Source organism: Sinocyclocheilus grahami, unplaced genomic scaffold (genome assembly GCF_001515645.1).
Source record: "Sinocyclocheilus grahami isolate Dianchi unplaced genomic scaffold, SAMN03320097.WGS_v1.1 scaffold427.1, whole genome shotgun sequence".
NCBI lineage: Eukaryota > Metazoa > Chordata > Actinopteri > Cypriniformes > Cyprinidae > Sinocyclocheilus > Sinocyclocheilus grahami.
Window position 1 is genome coordinate 153901 of NW_015505606.1, and position 27998 is coordinate 181898.

At 37.7% G+C, this 27998-nt stretch overlaps 2 protein-coding genes and 1 pseudogene across 9 annotated transcripts in view; 2 read left to right on the top strand and 1 right to left on the bottom strand.

The window, feature by feature from the left end:
- Nucleotides 1-2268, top strand: part of LOC107551555 (N6-adenosine-methyltransferase subunit METTL14-like) — a 5766-nt pseudogene extending 3498 nt beyond the window's left edge.
- Nucleotides 2269-7955: 5687 nt separating this feature from the next.
- LOC107551556 (putative methyltransferase NSUN7) lies at nt 7956-20048 on the top strand. The gene is made up of 14 exons (XM_016233196.1): nt 7956-8219; nt 8482-8604; nt 9417-9874; nt 11658-11716; nt 11803-11939; nt 12741-12893; nt 12994-13177; nt 13255-13468; nt 13594-13737; nt 13859-13960; nt 16351-16468; nt 16722-16821; nt 18696-19542; nt 20041-20048. The coding sequence occupies exons 3-14, from the start codon at nt 9424-9426 to the stop codon at nt 20046-20048; spliced, it is 2517 nt and encodes an 838-aa protein (XP_016088682.1). The 5' UTR covers nt 7956-8219; nt 8482-8604; nt 9417-9423.
- A 2258-nt stretch (nt 20049-22306) lies between these two features.
- Nucleotides 22307-27998, bottom strand: part of apbb2b (amyloid beta (A4) precursor protein-binding, family B, member 2b) — a 50617-nt gene continuing 44925 nt past the window's right edge. For 5 of the 8 annotated variants that reach the window (XM_016233221.1, XM_016233225.1, XM_016233219.1 and 2 more), the window contains 7 exons: nt 27051-27056; nt 25994-26108; nt 25677-25764; nt 25504-25587; nt 24574-24689; nt 24254-24433; nt 22307-23260 (listed from right to left, as the gene is read on the bottom strand). In XM_016233221.1, coding sequence (XP_016088707.1) covers nt 23090-23260; nt 24254-24433; nt 24574-24689; nt 25504-25587; nt 25677-25764; nt 25994-26108; nt 27051-27056 — 760 coding nt within the window. In that variant the 3' untranslated portion in view covers nt 22307-23089. The remainder of the gene's footprint in view (nt 23261-24253; nt 24434-24573; nt 24690-25503; nt 25588-25676; nt 25765-25993; nt 26109-27050; nt 27057-27998) is intronic. The other 3 variants (XM_016233224.1, XM_016233226.1, XM_016233222.1) reach the window with 2 other exon arrangements.

Below are 27998 nucleotides of genomic sequence, written 5' to 3' on the forward strand. Positions count from 1 at the left end.
GTCTCATTTGATTCAGCTGACGACACTGGACCTTGAAGAGCCCATCCCAATCTAGTATGAACTGCGGCTGGTCCCCCATGAGGGCTAAGACGAACTTTCTCTACTGGAGCTAAAAGATACGGATGATCAGCACCAATCAAAAGCATAGGCTGGACTTTATTAAATGGTTCCAGTGGAAGTCCATTTAGATGCTTGAATCGTTTTAGAAGACTAGGCATGGGATAGGATTGCTCAGGAAGGCCCAATCCCTGTGCAGTAAAAGCCCCTTGGATCCGGTATTCCTGATGAGAATTTGCTGAAGAAATTGTAAAATTCACACTGGCTCCTCTCAGGACCTCTGTGTCCTGACGCACCGTTCTTAACACTAGTGATTCAGCTGTGCCCTTCAATCCAAGTTGCTGTGCTGCTAGGCATCGTCGCATCGTCCTTTCAGAACCATCATCTAGGATGGCATAAGTCTCCATACAGCTACCATTATGGCTCAGCAACAACTTTCAGTCTTTCAGTACAACTCTTGGGGAACAGCTTGGGCGACTAAGCAAGAACACACCAGAGTCTGGCTTCTTCTGATTCACCTCATGTAAAATTCCCAGGTGTTTACCTTTACATTTAGGACAGCCTTTCTTTAGGTCACACCGAGAGGCCTGATGAGCCCTGCCACATCTCCAACAGCAATGATGCTCTTTAATCCATTTTCTCATATTCTCCAAATCAAGTAGGCTAAAGGCCTGGCATCTACTGAGGTGATGATCGTCACTTCTACAGAATGGACATGGGAACCTCAGCAACTCCTTTCCCTCAAAACTGAAATTTCGAACGGGACTTAAAGAATCACTGATCTTCTCCACTGGAACACTACTCACTCCATGAAGAATGGTTGTAGTTGGTTGATACTGCCTTAGTTTCCTCTCCGTCTGAAAATGGTCATTAGGTCTCCGCCGAACAACACCGACTTGTCCTACTATTGCTTGACAGTCTGCTTCCTCCTGCAGCCATGAAGAGAAATTCACCAAGTTATAGGGTTCTCCTGGTCGAGTAGCTCTACTATGCCGGATGTAATTAGCAACTTGTTCAGGGGGGAGTTTACTCAATAGTTTCTGTACATGAGAAGCACAGGCCAACTCTGCTGCTCCTTCACCTTCACCCCAAGACTGTAACATCCCCACCAAGGCACGAATACGAACTGCTAAGCTACGGAAAGCTTGTGAATCACCAGTTTGAACGGTTGGGAGGCTCATTTACAAGTTTTATTTCACCAATGCCAGTACATGACTTCATCCACAGGTATCAGACTGGTTTCTGAACTTAAACAAAATAAGTAAATAATTAAACAATCAAGGAATTGCAAATAAATCCAAACCATACAAAACAAACAGTAAACTTACATCTGTACACAGCCAAACACCATATGAAATAATCCAGAGCAGTGAACAAGCAATGAACTGACTACTGCTCAGAAGCAACCCTTCTTAAAGGCCCCTAATTGGAGCCAGAATAGGATGCAGCTGTCAACAGTGGGTGGAGCTACAATCACCACGTCATAGGTTTTCCAACAGAATCTATAATACTTTTTCAGGATTATTTTTTTCAAAATAATTAATTTAATGAATAATTTTAATGGGAATATTTTGTAAAATAATACATGTCTTTACTGTCACTTTTGATCAGTTTATTTGTGCTGAATAAAAGTATTAGTTTCTTAAAAAATAAAAATTTTTGAATGGCATGTATTGTTACTCTGATCAAAAGATATGCATTTTTCAGGTTGGCTGACTGTGGGCCCCACGCTGACCAATAGTAACTTTAATGCAGAAGCTTATGCCACCCACTTCAGTGAACCCAGCTCTTACTTGTCTGGTTGTACTGAAGAAAACGAGAGACTCCGTCCCAAATCCCCACCTCCTAAATCCATGGCAGAGAGAGGTGGGGGTGCACCGCGTGGAGGACGAGGTGATCCCGCTGTGGGAAGAGGAGATCGGGGTCGGGAGAGAAATCGCCCAAACTTCCGTGGAGAGCGAGGTGGATTTAGAGGCCGCGGAGGCCCACATCGTGGATTCCCTCCCCGGTGATAGTGCACAACATGGCAACTTTGAGACTAAAAACAGAAAATGTGATGTGTCTGATATTTGTTGCTCTCAGTAGGAATCATATTGTTTTGTTAGTTTAAGAGCGGGAAACATTTTTAGTGACATACAGACCTAATTCTGAATGACTTGTCACAATGCAAGTCACATGCGAAATATTTGTAAAAACATTATTCAACCTCAATTAAACCATGTTTTTTATATAAATATTTGTAAGGATTATTTTGACTTTTTTTATTTGTGTGTGTTTTAACATTTGCAAATTCATTGAGGACTTCTGTCTTGAGCACACTTTCTGTGTGTCCTGTTGAGGGCAGTAAGACTAAGTTTGATGATCAGTGCCAAAAGAGCTTATTGATTCTGTCAGTAGTAACATGTAGAATTACTGGTTTGCAGTAAACAAAGCCAAACTAATTGATGTTTTCAATTTAACAGGTGGTTAGTTTGTGGTGAAGAGCTGCATCATTAGAAAAGTTAAAAAAAATTTGAATTCTTAAAGGCTAGTTCTACTAACTTTAGACCACTTTGCATCCATTTATTCTTAGTATTAAGGCTTGGAGGTTGCAAATTAAACACAAGATCTGTGCATGAATTGTGCAATGCTGGGTGACGGGCAGAGGCGGACAGTAACTAAGTACATTTATTTGAGTATTGTACTTAAGTACACTTTTTGAGTATCTGTACTTTACTTGAGTATTATTTTTTTCTGGGAACTTATGACTTTAACTTCACTACATTTGAAAGACAAATATTGTACTTTTCACTCCACTACATTTCTATCAAGTTCCTCGAAGTAGAAAGTCTTTACTATGTAGCAGCTTTGAAAGTCAGTGGGTGATTTTTTTCTTCTCTAAAACGTGACTCTTTTTTTCAGACAGTTTATCAGTAATCACTCTTGTAGACATTTACATGAAATTATTTTCCAGCATTTTTTTAACACTGACCAGTTGCAAATGCAACAATTCAATAATAAGAAGTTAATACTGTGGTATACATTACACACAATATTGTCTGATTTTGCTAAATTGTGTACGTGAAAATATTACCTATAAAGCCACAGAAGAACTGTTGTGCATCTCCTAATAAAACACAATAGGTGTTGGACTTGAAGCATAACTGCACAGAAAGTACAGCCAGACAGCATTTTTAAAATGTTTGTTTTGATGTCAAATAAGTCTTGCTGTTTTGCTTTTTTGTTAAAGCAGTGTTGCTGTTGTAAAGTTATACAGCTACAGTTGTGTTCCTGGGTTTTAAAGCAGGTTTGATTTTTCTTTCTTTCTTATCACTCTGTATTTACAGGATTTCACTGTACTGTATTCAGTAGGTGTAATGTATTGTAAGTTGCTTCAGAAGTATTGCAAGTACTACGTACAACAATAAAACAGTGCATTGACATAAAAAAGGAAATTTACTTTTGGTACTTAAGTACTTTTAAAAGCAAGTACTTCTGTACTTTTACGTAAGTAAAAATCTGTCTTTACAACTTTTACTTGTAATGGAGTAATATTTGACCAGCAGTATCTGTACTTTCACTCAAGTAATAGAGTTGAGTACTTTGTCCGCCTCTGGTGACGGGCCAAAAATTCTTCAAAATGACAAGAACACTCAAAAAGGAAGGCAATATCCATGTCAATAAAATAAGAACATGAAGCTCAGATGCAAGTTGAGAACAGTGGTTAAAAAAGTTTTTTTATTTTTTATTTGAAGAGCCAGGTTTCCACTGTATTTGGCTGTATTTGAGGAAGCCCAATTTTGTGTCTTTTTTTTTTTAGATTGGAAAATAACTCTGTATGGGCATTTTTAAAATGAATATACATTTTTCTTTATATGACAAGCTTCAAAATATTTTGTCAGTTTGAGAAACATTGAGCTGGAATCTTCTATCAAAGATTTCATGAAGTAATTTCATAAAATTACTGAGTAGTTAAGTGTATTGAAGAGTATTTAAAATTACTTTGAAATCTCACTATAGTAAGACCATACTTTCACAAACAGTAGCAGAATATTGTTATGCTTTTATTCACTAATTGATCAATAACCAGTCATGCAATAACCAGTTATCTAAGCTTTAGTGTTGTTTTCTGGTCTGATTTGGTTGCAACATTACAAAAAAGTGTGGGATTTTCCAGTTTGCATTAATGTAACAGTATCATCTAGGCCAAGAGAAATGTGGGTCAGTTGCATGTTCTGATGTAATTAGCTCATGAATATGCAGCACAGATTTGCCATAACTGTTGTTACAGTGTGCATTAGAAGTAGATTTAAACTGCTTTTGTATTCCAGTCATAATGCAATTTTTTCTTGATTTTTGTCTTGTTTACACCTTAAGTATTCTATTTTGTATCATACTGTTTTTGCCACAGAGATGAGTGATACATCAAATCATGTTACTTATTAAGAAGAGATTAGATTTTTGACTTCAGACTCAAATTTTCACATGGTGGATTATATCTAGGTAATAAAGTATCAGATATGTTGTGGTGGGCTCTTCCCAGGTCTTGTCCCAGTTAGCAATCACCCAGAATACCCTAGTAATAACATTGCAACACGGTAAATGCCACTTAAAACACATAAAACCAAATAGTAACATATTGGCAACCATTCCAACATCATTGGTTTAAAAACTTTAGCCTAGATATTTTCTGAATAAAAAACTGAAAACCAAAATGTGTTACAATTATTCATAGGTTCTAAGACCTAAGTAACCTGCCCTCTTATTTGTGCAATATGCAATAAGTCACATCCAATTCAATTAATTATAATCAGTTTGTTTCACACCAAACAAACAGTGTTGTGGAGTAAATAGTTACATGTAACGGAATTACATAATTTAATTACAAAATAAATGTAATTGTAAACAGTTACAGTTACTGAGAAAAAATGTATAATTAAAATAGTTACTTATGAAAATGTAAATGATTACAAAGGGGGTTACATCTCAAAGCCCACGTTCTACCCCACGCCTGGTACCTGGGGCAGCTTCCTGTCAGGGTAGACCACCGCTGTATCAAGGCTGTGGCCCCCTGGATGACCTCTCGCCTGTTCCAAACAGGAACGAGATTAGGCCTGACCTCCAGAAGGAAGGTGGTCACAACGGATGCGTCCAACTCGGGTTGGGGCGCCCTGTTAGAGGGCAATCCGGCGTTCGGCTCCTGGTCAGCCCCGGAGCAACTTCTGCATATCAACTGCCTAGAGATGTTGGCGGTTTTCTTAGCCCTGTCTGGTGCGGTCAGACAGCATGACGGTGGTGGCTTACATCAATCACCAAGGCGGTCTCAGGTCACACACTCTTTACAGGATGACTCGTCGCCTCCTTTTTTGGGCACAGAAAGAACTCCTCTGGTTAAGGGCGGTTCATGTGCCGGGCAGATTGAACCTTGGTTCAGACATGCTGTCCAGAGGCAAGGTAGCCCCGGGCGAATGGGCACTACACCCTCAAACGGTTCAAGAGATCTGGTCAGTCTTTGGGAGGGCAGAGGTCGACCTCTTTGCCTCAGAAGACAACTCTCACTGCCCAACATACTTCTCGATACAGCGAGATGCTCTGGCCCATGACTGGCCCAGTGCTCGCCTATACATGTTTCCCCCGATCGCCCTGATTCCTCAGGTCGTCAGGCAGGTCAGGGAGACCAAGTGCTCTCTCCTCCTAGTGGCCCCGCTCCGTGGCCCATTCCGCTGAGAAGGAACCTTCTCTCCCAGGCAAAAGGCATGATTTGGCATCCCCGGCTGGAGCTGTGGAGCTTTCGTGTATGGTGCCTCGACGGGAGCTTAATCAGCTCCCAGCAAGAGTAAGAAATACCATTTTGGAGGCAAGAGCACCGTCTGCAAGATGACTTTATAGCCTAAAATGGGCAGCCTTCCTTAACTGGTGTTCTGCAAGAAGTTTGGACCCGATATCATGTGACGTGTATAAGAGGTGCGCCCCCTCCACGCTCAAAGTGTATGTGGCAGCTATCGCAGCGAACCGTTCTCTCGAAGCTGGCCAATCCATCGGCACTATTTAAACACATTGCATTACACCAAATACACAAAATAATGTTCTTTTTAGCAACATCATATGACCCCATTAAAATAAATGAGCACATGGCTGCTGCAACACACTCCAAAAAAGTTGGGACAGAGGCAAAATAAAAGTGAAAAGGTTAGCCTATAGAATATCCAAATTAAACTGTTTTGAAACAGTCCACAATAAGCTGGTGAATTGGTAGGTGAGATTTGTGATTGTGATTAGGTATAAAAGGGGCATTTCAGACTTTGAAAATCCTTCATACACTGTAAAAAAAATGGTATGATCTTTAAAAAAGTACGGTAACAATATTTCACATAATATTTTAAGTAGTTTTTAATGCTTGACTTTTTCTTAAATTATTTAATCTATGACACAATTAATTTAATATCATTTGTGAAATCATTCAAATCTAAATTTGTTTATATTTACAAAATACATTTAAGATGGTCAGTGAAAACATTGCAAATCATTTCTTTGTACTTTTGTTAATTAAATAAAAGTTAAAGAGAATTAACCAATCAGATTCTTGATTTTTATTGCTTTTTACAAAATGTCCCAACTTTTCTGGAATTGGGGTTATAGTGTTAAATACTACTGTAAGGTTAACCCTGCCTGGTTTAAATGTTTGAAATGCTACTGTCATTCTAAAACTTAAACCATGTTATTGTCATTCTAAAACTAAAACCATGTTACTTGCAAAAAATGAATAAAAACTAATAGAAATGACAAAAACACAACAAATGACTGAAACTTTAAAGTTAAAGTGAAATCATTAAATATAAAAATCTTAACAAAAACTAGTACTGATACTAAAATAACATTTTCTGAAATAGCACTGAAGCTGAATGACCTGTGCTGTCACTGAACACACTGATCTGCCCCTGAGGCATTGACATGTGGGTTAATGAGAAAAAAAGAAGCTGTGTATTTCTTCACATTACTAATTCAACACACAGACACACACGGAAGTGTATACACACCCCAAACACACACATTATTAATTAGGCAGTCTCATGTTTCCACTGTGTTTGTTCCACTAATTTGGAGTTAAAGCAACAAAAGATTACTTTCAAAGAGATTGGCAGATCTCATCACTAATTAAAAGTCAACTGATAACAGCATAGACCAATCGGCTGATGTCTGGGTGGGGCTTAATTAGACTCAGCAGCTGATTGGCTGTCAAAGTTCAGAATAAAACCATCATCACATCAGGGCTGCGTTCAGCCCCGACAAAAACAGTGCAAAACGTTTTTTAAACGGAAACGGTGGTGCATTGAACACACTGTTCTGATGACGCAAGAGTTGCAACTATGGCAGCTGAGAAGGCCATTCTTTGTGTTCTTTTTGAAGAATTTTCGGAGCCTGATGAAATCGGTATAAATACGTGTTTAATACTGCAAAATACGCTCAATGGTACAGTCACTGCCCTTGCCCTTCAGAATAAAAGAGAACATCCCAATCAAATGAAGGGATTTGTGGAAACTGTAGTTCTTAATTATTGTGATCCAACATTTGTCTTTGGATGAAAAGACAAATTTCAGGTGAAGTATAATCCACTTCTTACCTCCCAGACTGTGTTATGATCTATATGACCTTATTTTTATTGTGAGTATTAGGCTTATCATTATTGCTGATCACTGTTGTTGTGCTATGATATTGTAATATTTACCATTATATAATCAGAGGGGTATAGAAAAGTTTATGAAAGTGTACCTCCATAATACAATAGCAAAATATATAAATATGTATAGTATTTTTATGTTACATTAATCAGGAAACCGTAGCAAAACGGTGCACACCGGTTTGAGCTTGAACCTGCCCCAGTTCTTTGAAGTGATTGGAAGTTCTGACATAGACAGACCTGTTGAGTTTGTTTCGGTGCTAATGTGGGGATAACAGGGAGACTTAGTTCGGATTTGAGCCCAAAGCAATGCATCATTTAGCATGATGAATGCAAACGTCAGGCTAATTGTGTCTCATTGGAGCCGACGTGCGTCAGGCATGAGAGGGTTTCAAATGAGCATAAATTAAGTGTTACTCTGGAGTCTGTTTACCCTTAAAGCCAGTAGCCTGTTCTTTAACTTAACTCCAGTGAATAACACCACCTCAGTTTTGTAAAGAAGTGGGTAAGAAATACAGCAAACACACTTACAAATGAACATATATGACACTATATGTGCTATCTTCTTTAACATATCTTCCTTAACTCAAACCTGTGAGTGTGTTATTTACAGTTTTTTTATTCATTGTGTGTGTGTGTGTGTGTGTGTGTGAGAGAGAGAGAGAGAGAGAGAGAGTAGGGGAGTGATGATGAGCTGCTGAGTGACTACATCTGTAGAGAGAAGATTCACACTCTGTTGACAAGAACAAATGTGTTTGTTGTCGTAGTGACACAAGATCTCAGAGCTAGAGAGAGAGACTGAGACCAGAGACAGAGCGAGCTCCTAACTCTCACATTCTGTTCTTATATTCATACCTGTTGCCAAGCTGACTGCGCTTACATTAAGAGAGGTATGTATTAAAATTTTGTTTTGACTAATTAGATTTTGAATATGTGCGTTTCAAATTCTAAACTGGCAATCATTAGGAAATTACAGGATTTAAAAAATGTAAATAAATAAAAAATGATAGTGAAAATTAAGATATTTAAGTTTCTGTACTCTTGCTATGTCACAGGTTGGTCTGAGGCTGTATATACTGTTCAAAAGCTTAGGGTCAGTAATATTTTGTAATGTTTTTGAAAGCAGTCTAGTATGCTTACAAAATGCAGCAAAAACAAAAATGTACTAAAAATTGTAATATTGTGAATAATTCTTATTAGAATTTTATATTTTATTTATTTTATTAGATGTAATTTATTCCCGTGATGGCAACGCTGAATTTTCAGCAGCCATTGCTCCAGTCTTCAGTGTCCCATGATCCTTCATAAATCATTTTAATATGCTGATTTGCTACTCAAGAAACATTTCTTAGTATCACAATTATTTTTTCAGGATTCTTTAATGAAAATAAAATTCATAAGGACAGTCTTCACTGTCACTTCTGATTACTTATTATTCTGATAAAATAATTTCTTAAAGTCACACAAACCCTAAACTTTTGGAAAGTAATTTATGTACAGTGGATTCAAAAAAAAAAAGTCTACATTGAAAAAGTCTACAATCTTGGATTCAAATTCTGATCTAACCAGTTACAAGTTAAATAACTGGCTTTTATATTGTCAATGTACTGACCCTAGTTGAAAGCCTCTGAACTAAATAATGTATGTAAAATAATACTTCAAACTGATCTATGATAATCACAAATGCAGTGTGTTTTTACAGAATCAGAATGGTTAAACAGACTCCCAGCTCCACACTGGACTCGGATCTACCAGACGTCACATCACTGAACTTGCTGGATCAAGAATCAGCTCCTAAAAATAAAGCACACACTCCAATTTCTCCTAAGGGCCCAATGAGAAAAGTATGTATCCAGTCCCTTAAAAAGAGGGTCACTGCAGTGTCCACAGAAAGGAACAAGATGGAGAGAGAGTGGATGCCTTTGGGATTCCCAGACTCTGTATATATTCATGCTGCAGCTATTTTCCAGAAAACTCATGTGGAGAAAGACCTCGCACACCGACTCATTCGCTATAGGTGCACCAGTCCTAAAGGCGATGGTGGTGGTGGTGGTGATGATGATGATGATGATGAAGATTCTGGAATTGTTAATGAAGGTGATGCCAACACCAAGAAGAATGATCACTGGGCGTATGAGCTGGCGTTTAACACTCTGAAATGTGAGTGACAAAATAAAGCCAGGCCAAAATGGATTTTGAAGTATTGCATTACATTTTCTTTAAAAATGTCAGCATTCTAGCATTCAAGTCGGTTCTATAAAGAAGCAAAATAAGCCTTGGGTAAGTGTGTAAATATCATGAAGAGGGATGATAAAGAAGTTGTTTAGAAGGCACAAGAATCTAATGTGTCCAATTCATCTTGATTGTTTTTGCCGATAATGTCCCTGTGGTCACTGATGTCATTCTTTTTGTGGCCCACAAATCTTTTAACATCAATTATTCAGTTCCTCATGACTCAAAGGTATAGTTGGAAACAGATGAAGAGTCATAAACGTAAATTACTATACCCCAAATTCCATTTGTCATCCTATACTGTCCTTTAGTACAGCAGAGGAGAGCGTTTCCATTTTATAATGTTGTACAGAAGACCAGAGTTGGATGTCACACTTTTTTTCTTTGGTGGTCTCTGATGGAACAAACATTAAGATAACCCTGCTTGGTCCAAATGAAATCTTAAGCGGAGTTAAAAACAATATTTAATGTCAAAATATTTTCAACATATTGTTACTATTGAATATTAATATCCTTAGTAATCTATATTTAATGTTAATTTCAACATTTAATTTTACACCTGTTAACATTTATTTAATGGACCTGAGCTAACATGAATATTGCTTATGGTTGGTTTGTCTTTATGTATTAACTCATTTTAACTAATAATGTAGTGCTACCATGTTTTGTTGTATTGTTTCCGAAGCTTCATATCAGAAAATTTGAAGATAATAGATTGACTTTTGGGTTGTGGTTCATGCAAAGCTGCATGCTCTCCATGTTTCCTGTCATTTCTTCTCATCTGACCTCCTCTTTCCTTGCCTACCCCCTCTTCTTTCCATTACTGAGGTCCTGAATCAATAATTTGGGAATGTCTGGTTACATTCTGGTTGAGTTTCTTCTTGTAGCTTATCTTCCCCACACATGTCTCTGACTCATTCCTCTACTCTCTTCATATCTCTCTCTCTCTCGCTTTCTCGCTCTCTCACTTACTTTCTTAAACTTTTTGCTTAGGGGAGGCTTTTTTACTCTTTTATTTTTTTAAGGACATCTATTTGCTTTTAGTGAGCAGGTCAGACATCAGTTACTGACTGCTGTAACACTTTAATGGCTGCGCTGAACTGTAAGCATGAGGTCAGTTTATACTTGCAGCCAGTTCTATCATCCAGAATCACAAAAACAACAAATGATTGATATTTGTATGCAATTCGGAAAAATCAGACTAAAGCTTATCAGTTTAATGTATTATATAATATATGAAAGCAGCTTTTTTATTTAATTGTCATTATAATTTTTTGTTTTGAGTTTAAATCCAAAAAACAATTAGATCTATGCTTAAAATAAGCAAACAAACAAAAAATTCTACACCAAAACTTTTGAAAGGAGGAATATTTTTTAAAAATCATGAAAGTTGGTAATTTATATATATATATATATTAAATTCAGTTCACATTCTGTTTTTAAATGTAGTAAGCCAGTCTGAGTTGGAATTCAACTATTTGTAAATTAATTTCTCAGCAAAATGGATGTAACTCTCACTCGTCAATTTTGCAGTTGGGTATGTTAGGATCTCTGGTGTAGAGTTTTTTGCTTCCCACATTAACTCTTCATATTATGCTGTTGTATTACAACTATCCACTGCAGTATAGAAGTGATATAATAGTATCAGTACAGTATTGCTCAACTTCATTTATTAAAGCTAAATATCCCAAACTTTCTCCTTCCATCACAGACCAAGATCTACTGGAGGAGATCCTGACTGACAGCTACTTTCACCGTTCTCAGCAAATGGTGGGTCTGTTATGACTGACATCTGCCCTTTTATCTTGATATTATGATTGACTTTGAGTTTGATGGGTGAGTTTGTGTGTGATCAGCCAGATGATCTTATGGCTCTTGTGGTGGTCGTACTCTATGACCTCCTGGACAGGAAGTTCCAGCCCAGAGAGCCAATGAAAAGAGCAGAGGAGGGACTAATAAAGGAAGTGAGACAGGTGGAGGACAGCCTTTGTAGGTCAGTACGAGCAGGTCTGCCCTGTGAAAATGCATTCATTCTTTAAGTTAGACTTACAGTAATGATGTTCTTTGAAACCCATGGAATGAAAAATCTCACTTATGTCTCCCAGACAGCAATGAGATTAATTGGAGAGCAGGTTGAGACCTTTGCTTAAGTATCCTCAGTTTCAGAAATGATCTGAACTTTTTTTTTTTTTAGTTGTGACTTAATTTCTCTTTTTAACTATTATATTTTTTCTGTAAGGTGAATTTCTGTAGATTAAAACTCATACTTTTTCACTAAGTGAGAAAATAGTTTGTGAGCTCTACAGTGCAAAAAAAAATATATGTATTTTTTTTTTGCTGTCTTTACTGAACCTATTTTTATCCATATTTTCATATTTTCTTTCTCCATACTACAAAAGAAATATGCTAATAATGAATTTAAAACATTTTAAAAAATAATGAAATTTGTAATAATTAAAATATTTTAAAATAATAGTTTAGCATAATTCATATAGTTGCAACTGTCTCCAGTTGTGAGTGACTTTAAATTTTGGAATATGACCTCATATTTCGCAACTAGCATTGGTTTTTTGGTTTTTTTAAATTCCAGCTTTATTTCATTTCTTCCCCACAGGGTTTCCATAGATTAGAACTTTTTTTAAATCTTTTTTTTTCAGAGCTGCAACATTGTCTTGAAAATTTAATTAAATTAAATTATTACATTACATTACATTAAACCTCTGGTGATGTTACGTAAGTGTTATGAGTGTTGGACCTTAAAAATAGCGCTTGTATGTTTGTGTGTACATATCAGGTTCAAGACCAAACTGGAAGCCTCACTGGCTCAGTACAGAATAAAACAGAATTTGCTGACAATTGACAGTTTCCTGCCACCAGTTGTGAGGGTTAAACAACAAAGGTCACAAACATTACCGCTCTATGCCTGGGTCAACATCCTCAAAGCCAGGTAGTGTGTGTCTGTGTATGTATTTATGTATGCACAAATGTATTTTTCCTGATTTAATATGTGTACTTCTCATATTGTGTTTGTATTCCAATTTATTCAGCATTGAAAATGTGTGTGAGACTCTGAAGACATCAGGCTTTACTCGGGTCGACTCACACACACCCCTGGTAGGAAATGTGTTCTGTAAGGACAAACACTGTTCCAATGTACTGCTGTTTCCCAGACGGCTCTCAAAACAACTGGAGAAAACCAACCTAGTGACAGAACACACACTCATGATACAGGTAATAAAGACACACAGACAAACAAGCATCATCAGTGCAGATCCATATCCGGGTTTAATATGTGTGTATGAATGCAGGATAAATCTCGCAGTCTGGCAGCATGTGCGATTCGCCCGCTGTTGGTGGAGAGTGGAGACGTTCTCATGGTGGGATCTTTCTCTGCTCTGACTGTGGCTCATGTAGCTGTCCAGGCCGCTGCCTGTTCTGGCTGTGTACATGTATGTGGGGTTTTTAATTTATCCACCTTCAACAATGAATTACAAACCATCCTCACCTCTACTGCCTGCAAAAGTAAGTGTTATTCTGCTGAACCTTATTCATGAGTGATGTCTACGTACCATAATAAAGTACCTGTCCTTTGTTTGGCCAGTAGTGAAGTATTGGTTCTCCGGTATTTTCTTTCGTTTTTTCCATAGATGTGAAACTGATGTCTGAGTACTTCAGTGAACTTAATGAATTGGATTTGCGTATTCAGAAGGTTCGGGTGATTGTGTTGCTCCCAAAGTGTTCCACGTCAGCACTTTGTAACCCTGTCGAGTTTATCCTCAATGAGAGTGGAGGTAGAGCAATGCATGATTTTACATTTGAGACATTCTCTTGTTCATTGTGGCAGTTGGGTGAGCATTGAATAAATGCAAACTAATACAACATTTCAAAGTAGCGTATACTGCTCTTATTCAGACAGAGGGCTGCTGCATGGTCTGTCTAAAGGAATCGTCTCTGAGAGTAAACTGGAGGCACTGGTTGCCAAGCAGAAACAGGATATCAACCATGCACTCACCTGTGAGACACACACAAATACACACACACACGCATTCATTTACTATCTGATTCTGTGACATTAAGTAGTTTTAATACTCCCTCTAAATGAAAATGAGAAAACAATATGCGGTTCTGTTAATTTATTCCGCCCTCTTTACTGAACCTAATTTGGTCCCACTTTATATTAAGTGGCCTTAACTACTATGTACTTACATTTAAATTAATAATTTGGTACAATGCATTTATTGTGTACATATGTTTTTACGTTGTAGTTATATTTTTGGGCTTTTATGCCTTTAATGGATAGGACAGTAGAGAGGTGACAGGAATTGTGCTATATGTCGGCGCACTAACCACGAGACTATTGGCACCTACAATTACAATTTATAGTTGACCCATCCCTTACACCTTAACCCACCCTTAAACCTCCCCATACCACCAAACCTGTCCCTAACCTTACCCATATCCCACCTTAATAGCAGCAAAAGTGTTTTACGATACAGTATGAACACAAAGTACATTGTACTCATTTTTTATGTAGGTACATAGTAGTTAAGGCCACTTAATATAAAGTGGGAACCCTAATTTTTATCCATGTGTTCATGTGTGTCTCTATACTACAAAAATAATTTACTAATAATTCATAATTCATAACAATTACAAATATGTTTGTTTATTTTTCTGTAAAAAGGTTAAATTAATACAATATAGAGAATACATCTTGATCAATTCTATCAAGAACAAATTAATTGTTTTCTGCATTACCTTCATAAGTTTATTTTGTGAGAGAAAAGACAAAATTACTGATCAAGAAAAGACAGGAATAATGGCTGCTAAAAATGTATTGCATTTTAAATAACTTTTTAAAATATATTAAAGGGTTCATGAACTGCCTTTTTTATTATTTTGTACTGTCATCATAATTTAGAATATGCTATTTTCTGTCCTGTTTTGACCCCCCTCATCAGAACGCTCTGTTTGAGTAAGCGTGGAGAATTGTAAACTCGGAAGTAAGTGCCCACTGTTATGATAGGCTAACTCCGTACATATCACACTATCTGTAATAACAGACAAAGCAATAGTGATGACACAGTAATAACAGTTACTCACACTTGTGATCCAATATAGTCAGCACAGCATCGTCTTTTAGTTTCAATCTTTCTGAAAATCCTGCATCGAATTGTGTCTTGTTTGTAAATGAATCCGCTGTAAAATTAAGTGAACAAAGGGCCAAGTTCATACTGACACTGTCTGGATCTTCATTAAAAAAGAAGTTCATCAAATAAAGTTTATCATTTGGTTTCTGCGTAGACCTGTGTTTTCCTCTCTCATTATTTACACTACATGCGCAAATTGGTGGGCGGTGCTAAACAGGCAGTGATGTAGAAGCAGGCGTTGATCTTCTTCTGCGGAGACAGTGTTTAGCCACACTATTACATCATAAAGTGGCACATTCCACAAGCTGTCGTTTTGACAGACTGGCTTCAATATAAGCTGTTTTTAGACTAATGAGAAAGTTTTGAGTTCTCAAACTTACAAAATGTTTTTATAGCATTTTATAGCTTATATATCTAAAGATCAAGGGAATTTTGATTTCTCAGTTCATTACCCCTTTAAAATATAAAACAGTTATCTTAAAGGGATAGTTCACCCAAAAATGAAAATTTGATGTTTATCTGCTTACCCCCAGGGCATCCAAGATGTAGGTGACTTTGTTTCTTCAGTAGAACACAAACGAAGATTTTTAACTCAAACCGTTGCAGTCTGTCAGTCATATAATGGAAGTGAATGGGAATCACGGCTTTGAGACTCAACCAAAACCAAATTAAACCCAGCCACTTATAAGTCTGCGATCCGCCATAAAGCAAGAAGAAGAAGACGCATCTGAGAACGCGCTCAGGACAGTTTGGACATTGCGGTGAAAATCAGAGGTAAAAACCGATATAAATACTGTTCAGTTTCTTGCACAGACCGATCGTTTCCTGTCTTTACACATCAATGTATCGTCACGAGCCGCAGGGTTTAATTTGGTTTTGTTTGTGTGTTTTTTGTGGGGTTTTTTGACAAAGCCGTGATTCCCATTCACTTCCATTATATGACTGACAGATTGCAATGGTTTGAGTTAAAAATCTTTGTTTGTATTCTACTGAAGAAACAAAGTCACCTACATCTTGGATGCCCTGGGGGTAAGCAGATAAACATCAAATTTAAATTTTTGGGTGAACTATCCCTTTAAATTAATAATATTTCACAATATTACTGTTTTTACTATATTTTTTATTATTTTTTATTAAATAAATGCAGCTAAAATATTGCTGACCCCAAATTTTTGGTATAAAATGTATTTATAAATCACATATTGACTAATGCACATCATCTGAGTTATAATGACCTAACTTGATTAACTGCAGTTCCTAAGGTGAAATCTGTGGTGTACTGCACATGCTCAGTATATCCAGAGGAGAATGAAAGACTTGTGAAGAGAGCGCTTGAAAACGCAGACAGCAAAGCAAAAGCTGTGCCCTTCAGGTACACACGCATCTCTCTCTCTCTCTCTCTCTCGCTCTCACAAACACACACACACACTGTCCAAGCATTAAGTATTTCCTGTCACACGCCACTAACTATAAGGATTTAAAGTTGCTGTATCCATGGAAACAGCAGTTTAATCCACAGAAAAGCAAGTGGGGGAAGGATTATGTGAACGTTTGAGTTATGAGAAAATGGATATGAGTTGGATTGAATTTATAACACAAAACATCTCTCTCCGTGTTTCTCTCAGGCTGGTCAGTGCAGGATGGGATGATGAGGAAGAGAAGTTTTTCAGAACTCAAGCATCTGACGTCACAAATGGCTGTTTCCTCTGTGTGATGAAAAGAGAGGTGAGAAAGAAGGAACGAGAGAAAATCAAATGACTAACAGGTTTTATAACATGCAAGATGTTTTCTGGCAAAACTGAGACGAGCCTTTATGTTATTTTTTTTTTATAACATAGCAGCGGTTTTCGTCTTGGAACTCTGCCATGCAGACCATTTTTGCCCAGTCTCTTTCTTATGGTGGAGTCATGAACACTGACCTTAACTGAGGCAAGTGAGGCCTGCAGTTCTTTGGATGTTGTTATGGGGTCTTTTGTGACCTCTTGGATGAGTCGTCGCTGTGCTCTTGGGGTAATTTTGGTCGTCCGGCCACTCCTGGGAAGGTTCTCCACTGTTCCATGTTTTTGCCATTTGTGAATAATGGCTCTCACTGTGGTTCGCTGGAGTCCCAAAGCTTTAGAAATGGCTTTATAACCTTTTCCAGACTGATAGATCGCAATTACTTTCTTTCTCATTTGTTTCTGAATTTCTTTGGCTCTCGGCATGATGTCTAGCTTTTGAGGATCTTTTGGTCTACTTCACTTTGTCAGGCAGGTCCTATTTAAGAGATTTCTTGATTGCGAACAGGTGTGGCAGTAATCAGGCCTGGGTGTGGCTAGAGAAATTGAACTCAGGTGTGATAAACCACAGTTTTAACAGGGGGCAAACACTTCTTCACACAGGGCCATGTAGTTTTGGATTTTGTTTTCCCTTAATAATAAAAACCTTCATTTAAAAACTGCATGTTGTGTTTACTTGTGTTATCTTTGACTAATATTTAAATTTGTTTGATGATCTGAAACATTAAAGTGTGACAAACATGCAAAAAAATAAGAAATCAGGAAGGGGGCCAACACTTTTTCACACCACTGTATAATAGGACTTTTACAGCCATAATGATTTGCTGTGATTCATATGCTGTGTTTATATCTAAACAAGCGTGAAGAAGTGTCTGTGAGTAGTTGGTGAGAGAGCTCACACACACACACACACACACACACACACACCGCTCTCATGCAGAGCTTGATGCATTGCTGTCCTAAATACTGGCAGCGTAGCTCCGGTTCGCACTAAATAATGAACACGTGTCTGATCACATTAGCATCCACACAAGACCACAAACAGCAAGAGAAACAAGGCTGTAGCTTCTTTTGTGTGTGTGTGTGTGTGTAAGCTTGCATTTGCACTTTATACTGCATATAGACTGGGGTTAGTTGTCACTTTTGTACTACAATGAATATACATGTCCTCCAAAAGTTATCATTACAGGAATCTGCTATTTATCACTGATAGCAAAACAATTGTGAAATGCAATACTAAAATAATATAAAACGATGAATTATTTCTTCTTTTTTTATGTCAGCGAGATAATTTTTTCTCCAAAGAAATTAACACTTTTCTTCAACAATGATGCATTAAAATAATTAAAAGTGACAGTATAAACATCTAGAATGATTTCGGTTTCAAATAAATTCGTTTTTTTAACTTTCTATTTATTAAAGAATCCTCAAAAAAAATTATCAGGGTTTGCATAAAAAATATTAAGCAGCACAACTGTTTTCAACATTGATTGAATAATAAGAAATGTTAATTTATTAAATCCATCCAAAACACAAGACAACTTGCCCCAACCTGACATAAACCCTTGTCCCAAGAACACAGTTTTTAACTTTATGATTAAAATCTACCTTAATTTTTATTGTTGACAGAAGTTGTGTAAAATCAGCTAGTCAGAGCTTACCAGAACTTTTCCAAGTTTGTGAGCAGAATAAATCATATGGTCGGCAGACTGTGGTTGTGCCGTCTGTGGCTAAGACTATTGAGATATTGTGACAACTAGCCCCAGTCTCCCTATATGTAATATTGCTCTATGCATATGTGTGTGTTTTACTTTCTAACAGCAAGACCCAGCAGAGGTAGAAACTGTGCAGGATATTTTAGCACGAGCTGCAGCTAAAGGTTTGTTGGGCGGACTGCGCCCTCCTGACCCCGTGAATGGAGAGAAACCGAAAAAGAGAAAAAAACAAAAAGGATCCAAACCAATTCTTCCGCCTTCCTCCCTGATTGAGCCTCCTGCATCGGTGATGATCAGTCAGAGTCCTCCAGCTGACGGTGTGCTCATCTATACCATCATCCAGACAGCAGACGATTCCAATCACACTTCCAGAGTCCTGAATGACAGTTCCACAATCCTAGATCATGCTTCAAGTCAAACATCTGCAGTTATGGATGCCACATCTAGCACTACAAATCACTCCAGTGTTCTAGACCACTCATCCGACAATAAAAATCAGCCTTCTGTTGTGCAAAAGAAGCGACCAAAAGGTCATAAGCCTCGAGCTAAAGTTGCTAAGCAGTCCAAGAGAAAAAAGTCTAAGTCCCGCACTCGTAAAGAACGTCAGAGCAAGTCTCGAACTCCACGCAAGAAACTCCTGCACCTTCGGCCATCTCAACACACAACCCTTACCTCCATTAAACCAACTCCACCTCAGAGCAAACCCGCTGCCATCAGAACCCCAGTGTCACCGCACAGATTCAGACATTTGCACAGCAGAGTTGCGTCTCAACGAGAGTCCGTTAAACCAAAAAAGGAAATGATCAAATCAGAAGCCTTCAAGCTAGACAGGGAGGAAAACCGGTCAAGAGAGTTCAGTCTTCCTCCTGTTTATCCGCTCAGTCCTTCACATCTCTCTTCGTCCCCCTATCGATTGTACTCCTCCATGTCTTCTCGAAAAACAAAATGCCTTTGTATTTGGATGGATAAGACGAATCAGTCCCCCCCCCCCCCCCCCCCCCCAAAAAAAAGGAGGGAATCCAAAAGAAAACAGTAAGTTGTACAAGACCCAACATTACAGAGTGACATTCACAAGAAAAACTAAAACCAATATGCACTTTTGGATATTGGGGAAAGCGAAGGGGTGCAGTACAGAGGCAGATTGATTTGTGTCAGGTCATTTTAGCACTGATTATCTGCAGGGTGAATGCGGAGGCCTCGTGCCATCAAGATACAGGAGTAATGGTTATAGTAGCGCTAGTTAAACATCTACATACTACCCAAACAAATGCACTCTAATTTTGGTCTGATTATGATAATCTTGTTTAAACTGACATTTTGGAACATACACTAAATGACCAAATGGATGTGTAATACAATACAAATCATTAATAGGACATTAGTCCTTCTTTTTGCTGATACACCAGCTTCAACTGTGTCCTAATTTGCTAAAAATGTGTTTCACTGTACAGCTTTTTAATGGTTTGCTATTGTAAATGTGTTATGCGTTATAGATGGACGTCTTTGATTTTTATTGATTTTAAAATAAATCGAAAATGTTTAAAAACGTGTCTCGAGACCCTACATTGGGCGCCACATTTTTAAACTGCACCGAGTTAAAATTTTTAAAGTTAAACCTTTTTAAAAAACATGTCTTTTGAAATCCTATGTTGGGTGCCATGTTTTTAAAACAAATCTTGTTAAAACTTTTAAAAATGTGTTTTGAGTCCCTGCATTGGGCACCAATTTCCTGCACTGCATCTCAAGTTCTCAGACACATTTTGAGTGAAGGGTCTAACATGAGATTGATTTTATGCACCGGTTGCAACCGAAATGTCAAAATAGCCACTTGTTAGGTTTAACATGCTTTTGTCCATATAGTGTATTCTAAAGCAGACTGAAGCTATACCTACGTCTAATGTTGGTTTGGGCACAAAGCCTTTTAAATGTTATGTTATCATGGCAGTCAGCGTCTGAGATGAACAGCTCTCCAGAGTAACTGTACAGTGATTTGATTTGAATTGACTTGGTTTGATTTGTTGTATAAGGGTAAAGAATGTCTAAGCTTCTGATACATCACAATGCAACCAGTATTTACCGATATAAAATAGAATAAATAAAATAAAACATCTCATTTCTGTTCAGTACAGTGTCTTCTTAAATTGTCCCAGGACATGCAAGGCAATGTCTTTTTTTCCTCTCAAATCTTCCTCAGAGCTAAAAGAATGCATAGATAGACACTTACAGTTCACATCTCCTCCTCTAGAGCTAGCTCTCCTAAAAAGGACCATAAAATAAATTCATATTCACAATCTCTACCATCTTTCACTCTTCTTCTTTTCTTTTCTTTGTTTTGTCAGTTGGTTTATCTACAACACATACATGATTTTTTTTTTTTTTACAGTATGGCCAGAATAAACGGGACCACAAGACATGCCAAGGCAAGTATGACCAAAACTAACAAAACATGACAAAATAAAAGTATCTGAAATTCAAAAAATAAAGCCTTATGATATGATGTTTGCTGTATATAGATACTATATGTACACGGGGGGGGGGGGGGGGGGGGGGGGGGGGGGGGGGACGTTTATGAAGCACAACCAGGACATGTAGAGCCACTAATGCCATCCAAACGTCAGGAATGAATGCTGGAACTGAAATATCTCTGGAGTTTTTTCACTAACTTGGATCTGCTGCAGATAGCTCCTGTTAGTCAGGTATTTTTTGACTTTCAGTCACTGGAGAGCCTCTCAAGGAAGTAAGCACTACGCTGGGGTTCAAAGCAGAATTGACACGACTGAACTGTTTGACTCTAGGCATAAAGTTGCTGCCTCCTGTACGTTGCTCCATGAGTAATTCAGTTCTCTTACACAACATTCTCTCCTTCAAAGAAAAAAAGGGCAATTTCACTTTGGAAATATAAAAAGCACATTCATACTTTACATCTACACACTAAACTGAACAGGTAATGTCCTTCCACCTGTGTTAATGCACAGCAAGTCTATGGAAAGTCTGAATCATCAATGTTGTTTGTTTAATATTGGCATCTTTTCCAAGCCTCCTCATCAACTTCTAGTGAAGATGAACATGTCAGCAGAGCTTCTTGAAGAAAACATTTTTGATGTATTTCAACGTTAATGTTTCACTCAGCTGAAAGAGTTGCGATTTCCATCTTCCTACTTGGAAAAGTGCAAAGGAACTTTACTTGAATTCGAACTTCCAAATTGCACATTGTGAGGTGCCATTTTTTCCCCCACAATTTGATTGCTAGAAGACTTCATTGTCGACACTGAACAAATGCAATGCTAATGTAATGTAGTGTTGTTGTTTTGTTGCCAGAAGGTGCGGTCACATTTACCAATGTGTCAGTAGGAATCCATGTGATCGGTAATTTCACTTGAGGGCGAACGATTTCCCCATGCAGACTTCTCATCAGGTTCAAGTTTTTTACTGCGCTGACCAATACAAACATACACTTTAAAATAAAGGTGCTTCAAAAGGTTCTTCAAGAGATGCCATAGAAGAACCATTTTTGGTTCCACAAAGAACCATTCAGTCAAAGGTTCTTTAAAGAACCATCTCTTTCTTACCTTTTTGTAATCTGAAGAACCTTCTTTCGCCACAAAGAACCTTTTGTCAAACAGAAAGGTTCAGATGTTAGAGGTTCTTTATGGAACCATTTAGACAAAAAGGTTCTTCTATGGCATCGTGAAGCACCTTTATTTTTAAGAGTGTACTTGGTTTGAAAGCAACTTTTACGCGAGTTGTGCTTCATACATCGCTGCACTACTGACAATTAACAATGGTCCAAATTTTCGCCAAAACATCGCTAATGTTACCGCACCTTTTGAGCACTGAACATTGGAGCACCTTGGTCAGAAGATATCAAGTAAGAACATCCGTCATCCAACTTTGAATGGAACACAGTGCACAGTTCCTCTCATCCACCCATTCTTGTTTTGTGTTCATCAGGATAATAAAGAATGCAACAAAAAATAGCTTTTATGACACTTGTGAACATCCGTTAGCAAATGAAGCAGCATCAAGCTCCTCTACACACCCGCACACACATACGGTCATGCGACACCGATGAACTGTGACAATATGAAAAAGCTCGGTTGAGTGAAGCAGTCGTATTGGTTCTTTTTGAATTACACAAGCTTTCTTCAAATGATCTCTTTGAGCAGGCTTTGTCCAGATAGGGTGGTGCTTATAGATGGGCCAAGCCTGTTGGTTACAGTCATGCTGGAGACGCGTGGCTTCCCATGCAGATATACGCATGACTGACATATGGGAGACGGAAGAGAGAGGCTTGTAGATATTGGATTAGGTGTGTGTTTGTGAGTGTGTGAGTAAAGGGTGTATTTTCTTGGCATCAGCTCATTTGATAATTACTTGTTTCATATTTTTAGACCGTTTTCGTCCTCGAGTTTTTCTTTGACTGGACAGATATGTACAGGACATTCTGATAGCTATTAGCATGCAGAGCGTGACGGTGCGAATGTGTGCTTGTGTGTCAGATCACTGGGGGAGCTCAGTGACTGGTCTCTTCTGTTTGAGCGTGTCGATGAGGGAAAGAACTCCACGTTTGACGCTGGTGGAGACGCGGCGAGTGACTGAATCTGCAGGGGGTGCTTGTGAGCAGGCTTTCTGAGATGGAGGGCGTGCCACCAGACACTTATGATACCTCAACTGCAGAGACAAAGTAACGAAGAAAACAAGAAGCAACAGTGAGTGGATGAATTCATGTGTTGAATTTAATGTAACAGGCTTGGTTGGATAAGATTTGATTATGAAATATGACATTAAACTTTATGAAATAAGAAAACTTTCAATAATATGGGTTAGGCTTAGGTTGGGTTGTTGTTTGAACATCACACCTTGACTAAGGGTGGATGATAAATCAGACATTTACAATGGTTAAGCAACATTGTGACTATTACAAGGATTTTAATGTTCAAATATTTTTTTTTTTTGGCCATCAGGTTTTATTCACAGAAATGTCAGTGTGTCATTTTTAAATATATTTTTATTTTACTACATTTTATTAGGGTAGCTGTTTATGGCTATGTACAGTTATTAATATATATAATATATAGGGCAGTTAATAAACAGTAAAAAATGTGTATGTTTTTGAAAGAAGTCTCTTATGCTCACCAAGTCTGCATTTATTTGATCAAAAATGCAGTAATAATGTGAAATATTACTACAATTTTAAATAACTGTTTTCTATTTTAATATATTTTAAAATGTCATTTATTCCTGTGATGGCAAAGCTGAATTTTCAGCATCATTCAGCATCATATGATCCTTCAGAAATCATTCTAATATGCTGATTTGGTGTTCAAGAAACATTTCTTACAATTATCAGTGTTGAAAACAGTTTCAACTTAATATTTTTGCTTAATATTTTTGTGGAAACGCTGATACATTTTTCATTTATCTGAAATAAGAAATCTGATGTAACATTATAAATGTCTTTATGGTCACTTTTGATCAATTTAATGCATCATACCTGAAAAAAAATTCTTACTGACCACAAACTATTCAGTAGGCTGACATTTAATTATTTTTGCAGCTAGATTGCCTAGCTCTGGTCTTGACATAGATTTTTTTATTTATTATTAAGCTATAGTGCCCAATCCCCATTTATATTTGATGTGGTGTTGAACCGTTATAACTCACCATGCATGCGGCCTGAACAGCCTCCGACACACTGCCAGCATTGGGATCACACCAAAACACATGACACTCAAAGTGCTGGTTCCCAGAGTCCATGATGAATGCGAATGAATGCACATTTTTCCCAACTCCCATAAATGACAGGAAACGCACACGACACTCCACTAGGACCTCCTCTTCCTCCTAATATAGGTTATGACACCAAGAATAATACACGAGTAAACTTTTTTGAACAACTGTGTTAACACAAAAAGTTGTACTTTAGTGAACACACAGCTATAAAGATGTTATGGGGTTTAACAAGTGAAAGGATGTGTAATTGCCTTTTCTTTGATGACTGTGACTGTCGCATCGGCTACATTCAACATCACAGGGACCCAGTCATCTCGAATTGATGATGTTATCAAACTGTCTATTGCACCATTGAGAATGTCCATGCCTAGAAAACAAGAACATCTGACCTTGTAATTGCATGCACAGTCCCAGGAAAAGGTATGTGAACCCTTTGGCTTTCAACATAAAATAGCCATAAGATTCGAACTGATCTACAACTAAGTCACAACAATGTTCACAGAAATAAACAATGATGCTTTCAGTAACACACTATGTAGGGTGGAAATGATTTCTCCAAAAACTAACTGGAGTCAGGAGTCATCTAAGCTGGAGTACAATCAATGAGACAAGGTCAGAGTCACCCTGCCCTATAAAACAACAATCACAAAGTTTGCTGTTCACAAGACGCTTTTGTCTGATGTAAACCATCCAATAAAAGACATCTCAGAACACCTAAGATGAAGAATGGTTGTCTTGCATAAAGCTGGAAAGGGTTACAAAAGCATGACCTGAAGAGAGGATGCACACCAGACATCTCAAAAATATCACTGAACTGAAAATGTATTGTAAGGAGGAATAGTTCCAAACGTCTGACAGTCATACGTGGCTGATTTGGAGGAAGGTCAACAAAGCTATTGAATAAGGATTTACATTCGTTTCCACCCTGCACTGTGAATGTTTACACTGTATTTTAATAAACACATGAAAAAAAAACATTGTTTGTTCAAGCAGATTGTGTTTGTCTTTTGTTAAAGATCAGATCCAATTTTATGACCAATTTATTCCGAAATCCAGTAAAAAGTGGAAAATGTAGGGAAGATAATATGTGTTAAATGTGAACAAAAGTAGAAAAGCAGCAAGTGTAGGTGAGGGGAAAAAAAGAGCATTAAAAAAATTGAAGACTATGAGTGATTGCTCACCTATAGGTCTGGCAACCGGCATCATGCCAACGTACAACACCTGGAATTTCTGCACCAGTTCAGTCTTTGGTGTGGGGAACTCTGCTAAGGGTAATACACAACATACGCATTAACACACACACACAAACCTATTATTCAACAGAGAAGAAACACACATAAGCATACTGTGTTACCTTGTAGCGGGACGTCGAGCCCAGCATGTGTTCTGTCCTGTAGGGATCCTCCAGCCATAGCTTTGGCATTCTTGCGCTCTGTCATGATCTATTACACAGAAATCGAACTCATTGAACTCGCTGCCCTAAATCAGCAGTCTAAACAGAATGTGAACCCTATTTCTTCCTTCTCAGCTGTGCTCTATCCTTGCGCACAGACTTGAGACTGCCAGTGGTTTTCACTGCAATCTAATATAATTTTTGTGTTACACTGTTTTGAATGGGTCATTGAGGATCATTTTGTGTTGGGTGTTGTTTGTGTAGCATTTAGTTCTCACCCTGGAGCAGATTTCGTGCAGACTTGTTGCGATGGCTTTGGCAGGGGTGTCACAGCGGAACACATGACATTTTAATATCCGGGTGTCCTTATCTCGCGCTACATATGCAAAATCCCTGTTTGCACACAATTAAAATCAAACAAGATTAAATCATATGTAAACAGCTGTTTAAAGTCAACATGAAACACATTTTACAACCCATTTCACTCATAATCTGTCATATTTCCAAAAAGGATACCGTACTAGAAAAATGCCGGACGTCACTTTATTTTGTCCATAGGAAATGATTGGACCCCAAAAATGTACATACCAGAATGGATCCAGGTCGAGATATTACATTTTTATTTTAAAAAAATGAAAGAAAGATATAATCTGTCATATTTCCAAAAAGGATACCGTACTAGAAAAATGCCGGACGTCACTTTATTTTGTCCATAGGGAAATGATTGGACCCCAAAAATGTACATACCAGAATGGATCCAGGTCGAGATATTACATTTTTATTTTAAAAAAATGAAAGAAAGATTTTTTTTATTATTTGGAAAAAATTTGACAATAAGACCAGGAATGTGCAATAATAAAAGGTAGCAAGTATTTGAATTGCTTTAACAAAAAACAACAACAACCATATTACATCAATAAACAGTGCAGATGAACAGACACTTGATTATAAACAAAAAGAGCTGTGAATGTGATTTTGTGTATATTTGTGTGTTTGTGCATGTGCCCTCAAACACCCTGATGGATGATGTGCCCTTTAGTTTTAACAGAGACAATCAATTTACAACAGTTACTTAAAGAAACACACCCACATTTCAAGCAAACAAAAAATGCTGTAAAATATAACCATGGATAAAATGCACACACCTCACCTACTATATGCAGGTGCACGTGGCTGTCTGATGAATGAGTGTCTCTAAACTTACACCTCCAGCTGTATTACACACATTCTTTAACATTTCCGCTAAAAATAAGCTATTATGAACACAATGACCTGCAAGAGACTACAACCAGGCAATGATGAGAATACAAGTAACAAAAGGGTATATCAATTTACCTCTCTCTGAGTCCCGGAAAGCAGTCAATTAAAAGATTAAAAAACATGATGAGAAAATACACACAATAAAGCCCATTAATGAAACACAAGGAAAACTAATTTCTGCATAAATCATTCGCAAAACCTTTTTAAGAACATAAAACTGTTACACAATTCAATGCAACAACGTGTGTATTATGAAGGAGTGACACAGAAACATTGCATATTTGCATTTCATAAATGGGTTCCAATGTGTACAGATATTTCAGAACATGTGCATTACAAATAGAGCATAAAAATGGCTATGGCAGGATGCGTATCCTAACTGCTGGAACTTGCTGTGAAAATTCTCATTTCAAGAAAAGATTAATTTTTAGAAGCATTGTATTTTCCAAACCCCAATATTAGGTATGAAGAGAAAATAAGAGGGAAGAGATAGAAAACGAGGACCAGCTGGTGTGACGAGAATTCAGACATTTATCACAATGTATGTGACACCTCAAAACATGAGGCTCTCGGTGTGCAGCCAGTAAAAAACATGAATATGTAACAGTGTTATAATTAGAGATTTAACAGACTGAGAGGGAAAGAGAATAAACCAGGTGAACTCAGTGCACTCAATAATGTCCAGAATGAACCCCAGGCTGGTAAACCTGTTCAAAATGGGCAGTTTTACAGTACATCAGCAGGATTCCACTGAAAAATGTGCTGGAGGGTCAAGGAGAAACTACAAGGAGGTACAGGGAACAATGCAAATGGACCGAGAACAGAACCCTGAGGTTCCCCTAAGGAATTTGAAAAAAATGCATGTGTTCTAGTTTGCATAGATGTGTGGGATGGTATCAGAGGGAAGGCCTGATCTGAGGGTACACGCAAGGAAGTTGCAGTCTCTTTCAAATGTAACCCATTTAGTGACGTGAACATCTTGCCGTGACCTACTTTAATAACTGAACACGCAGTACTCCACAA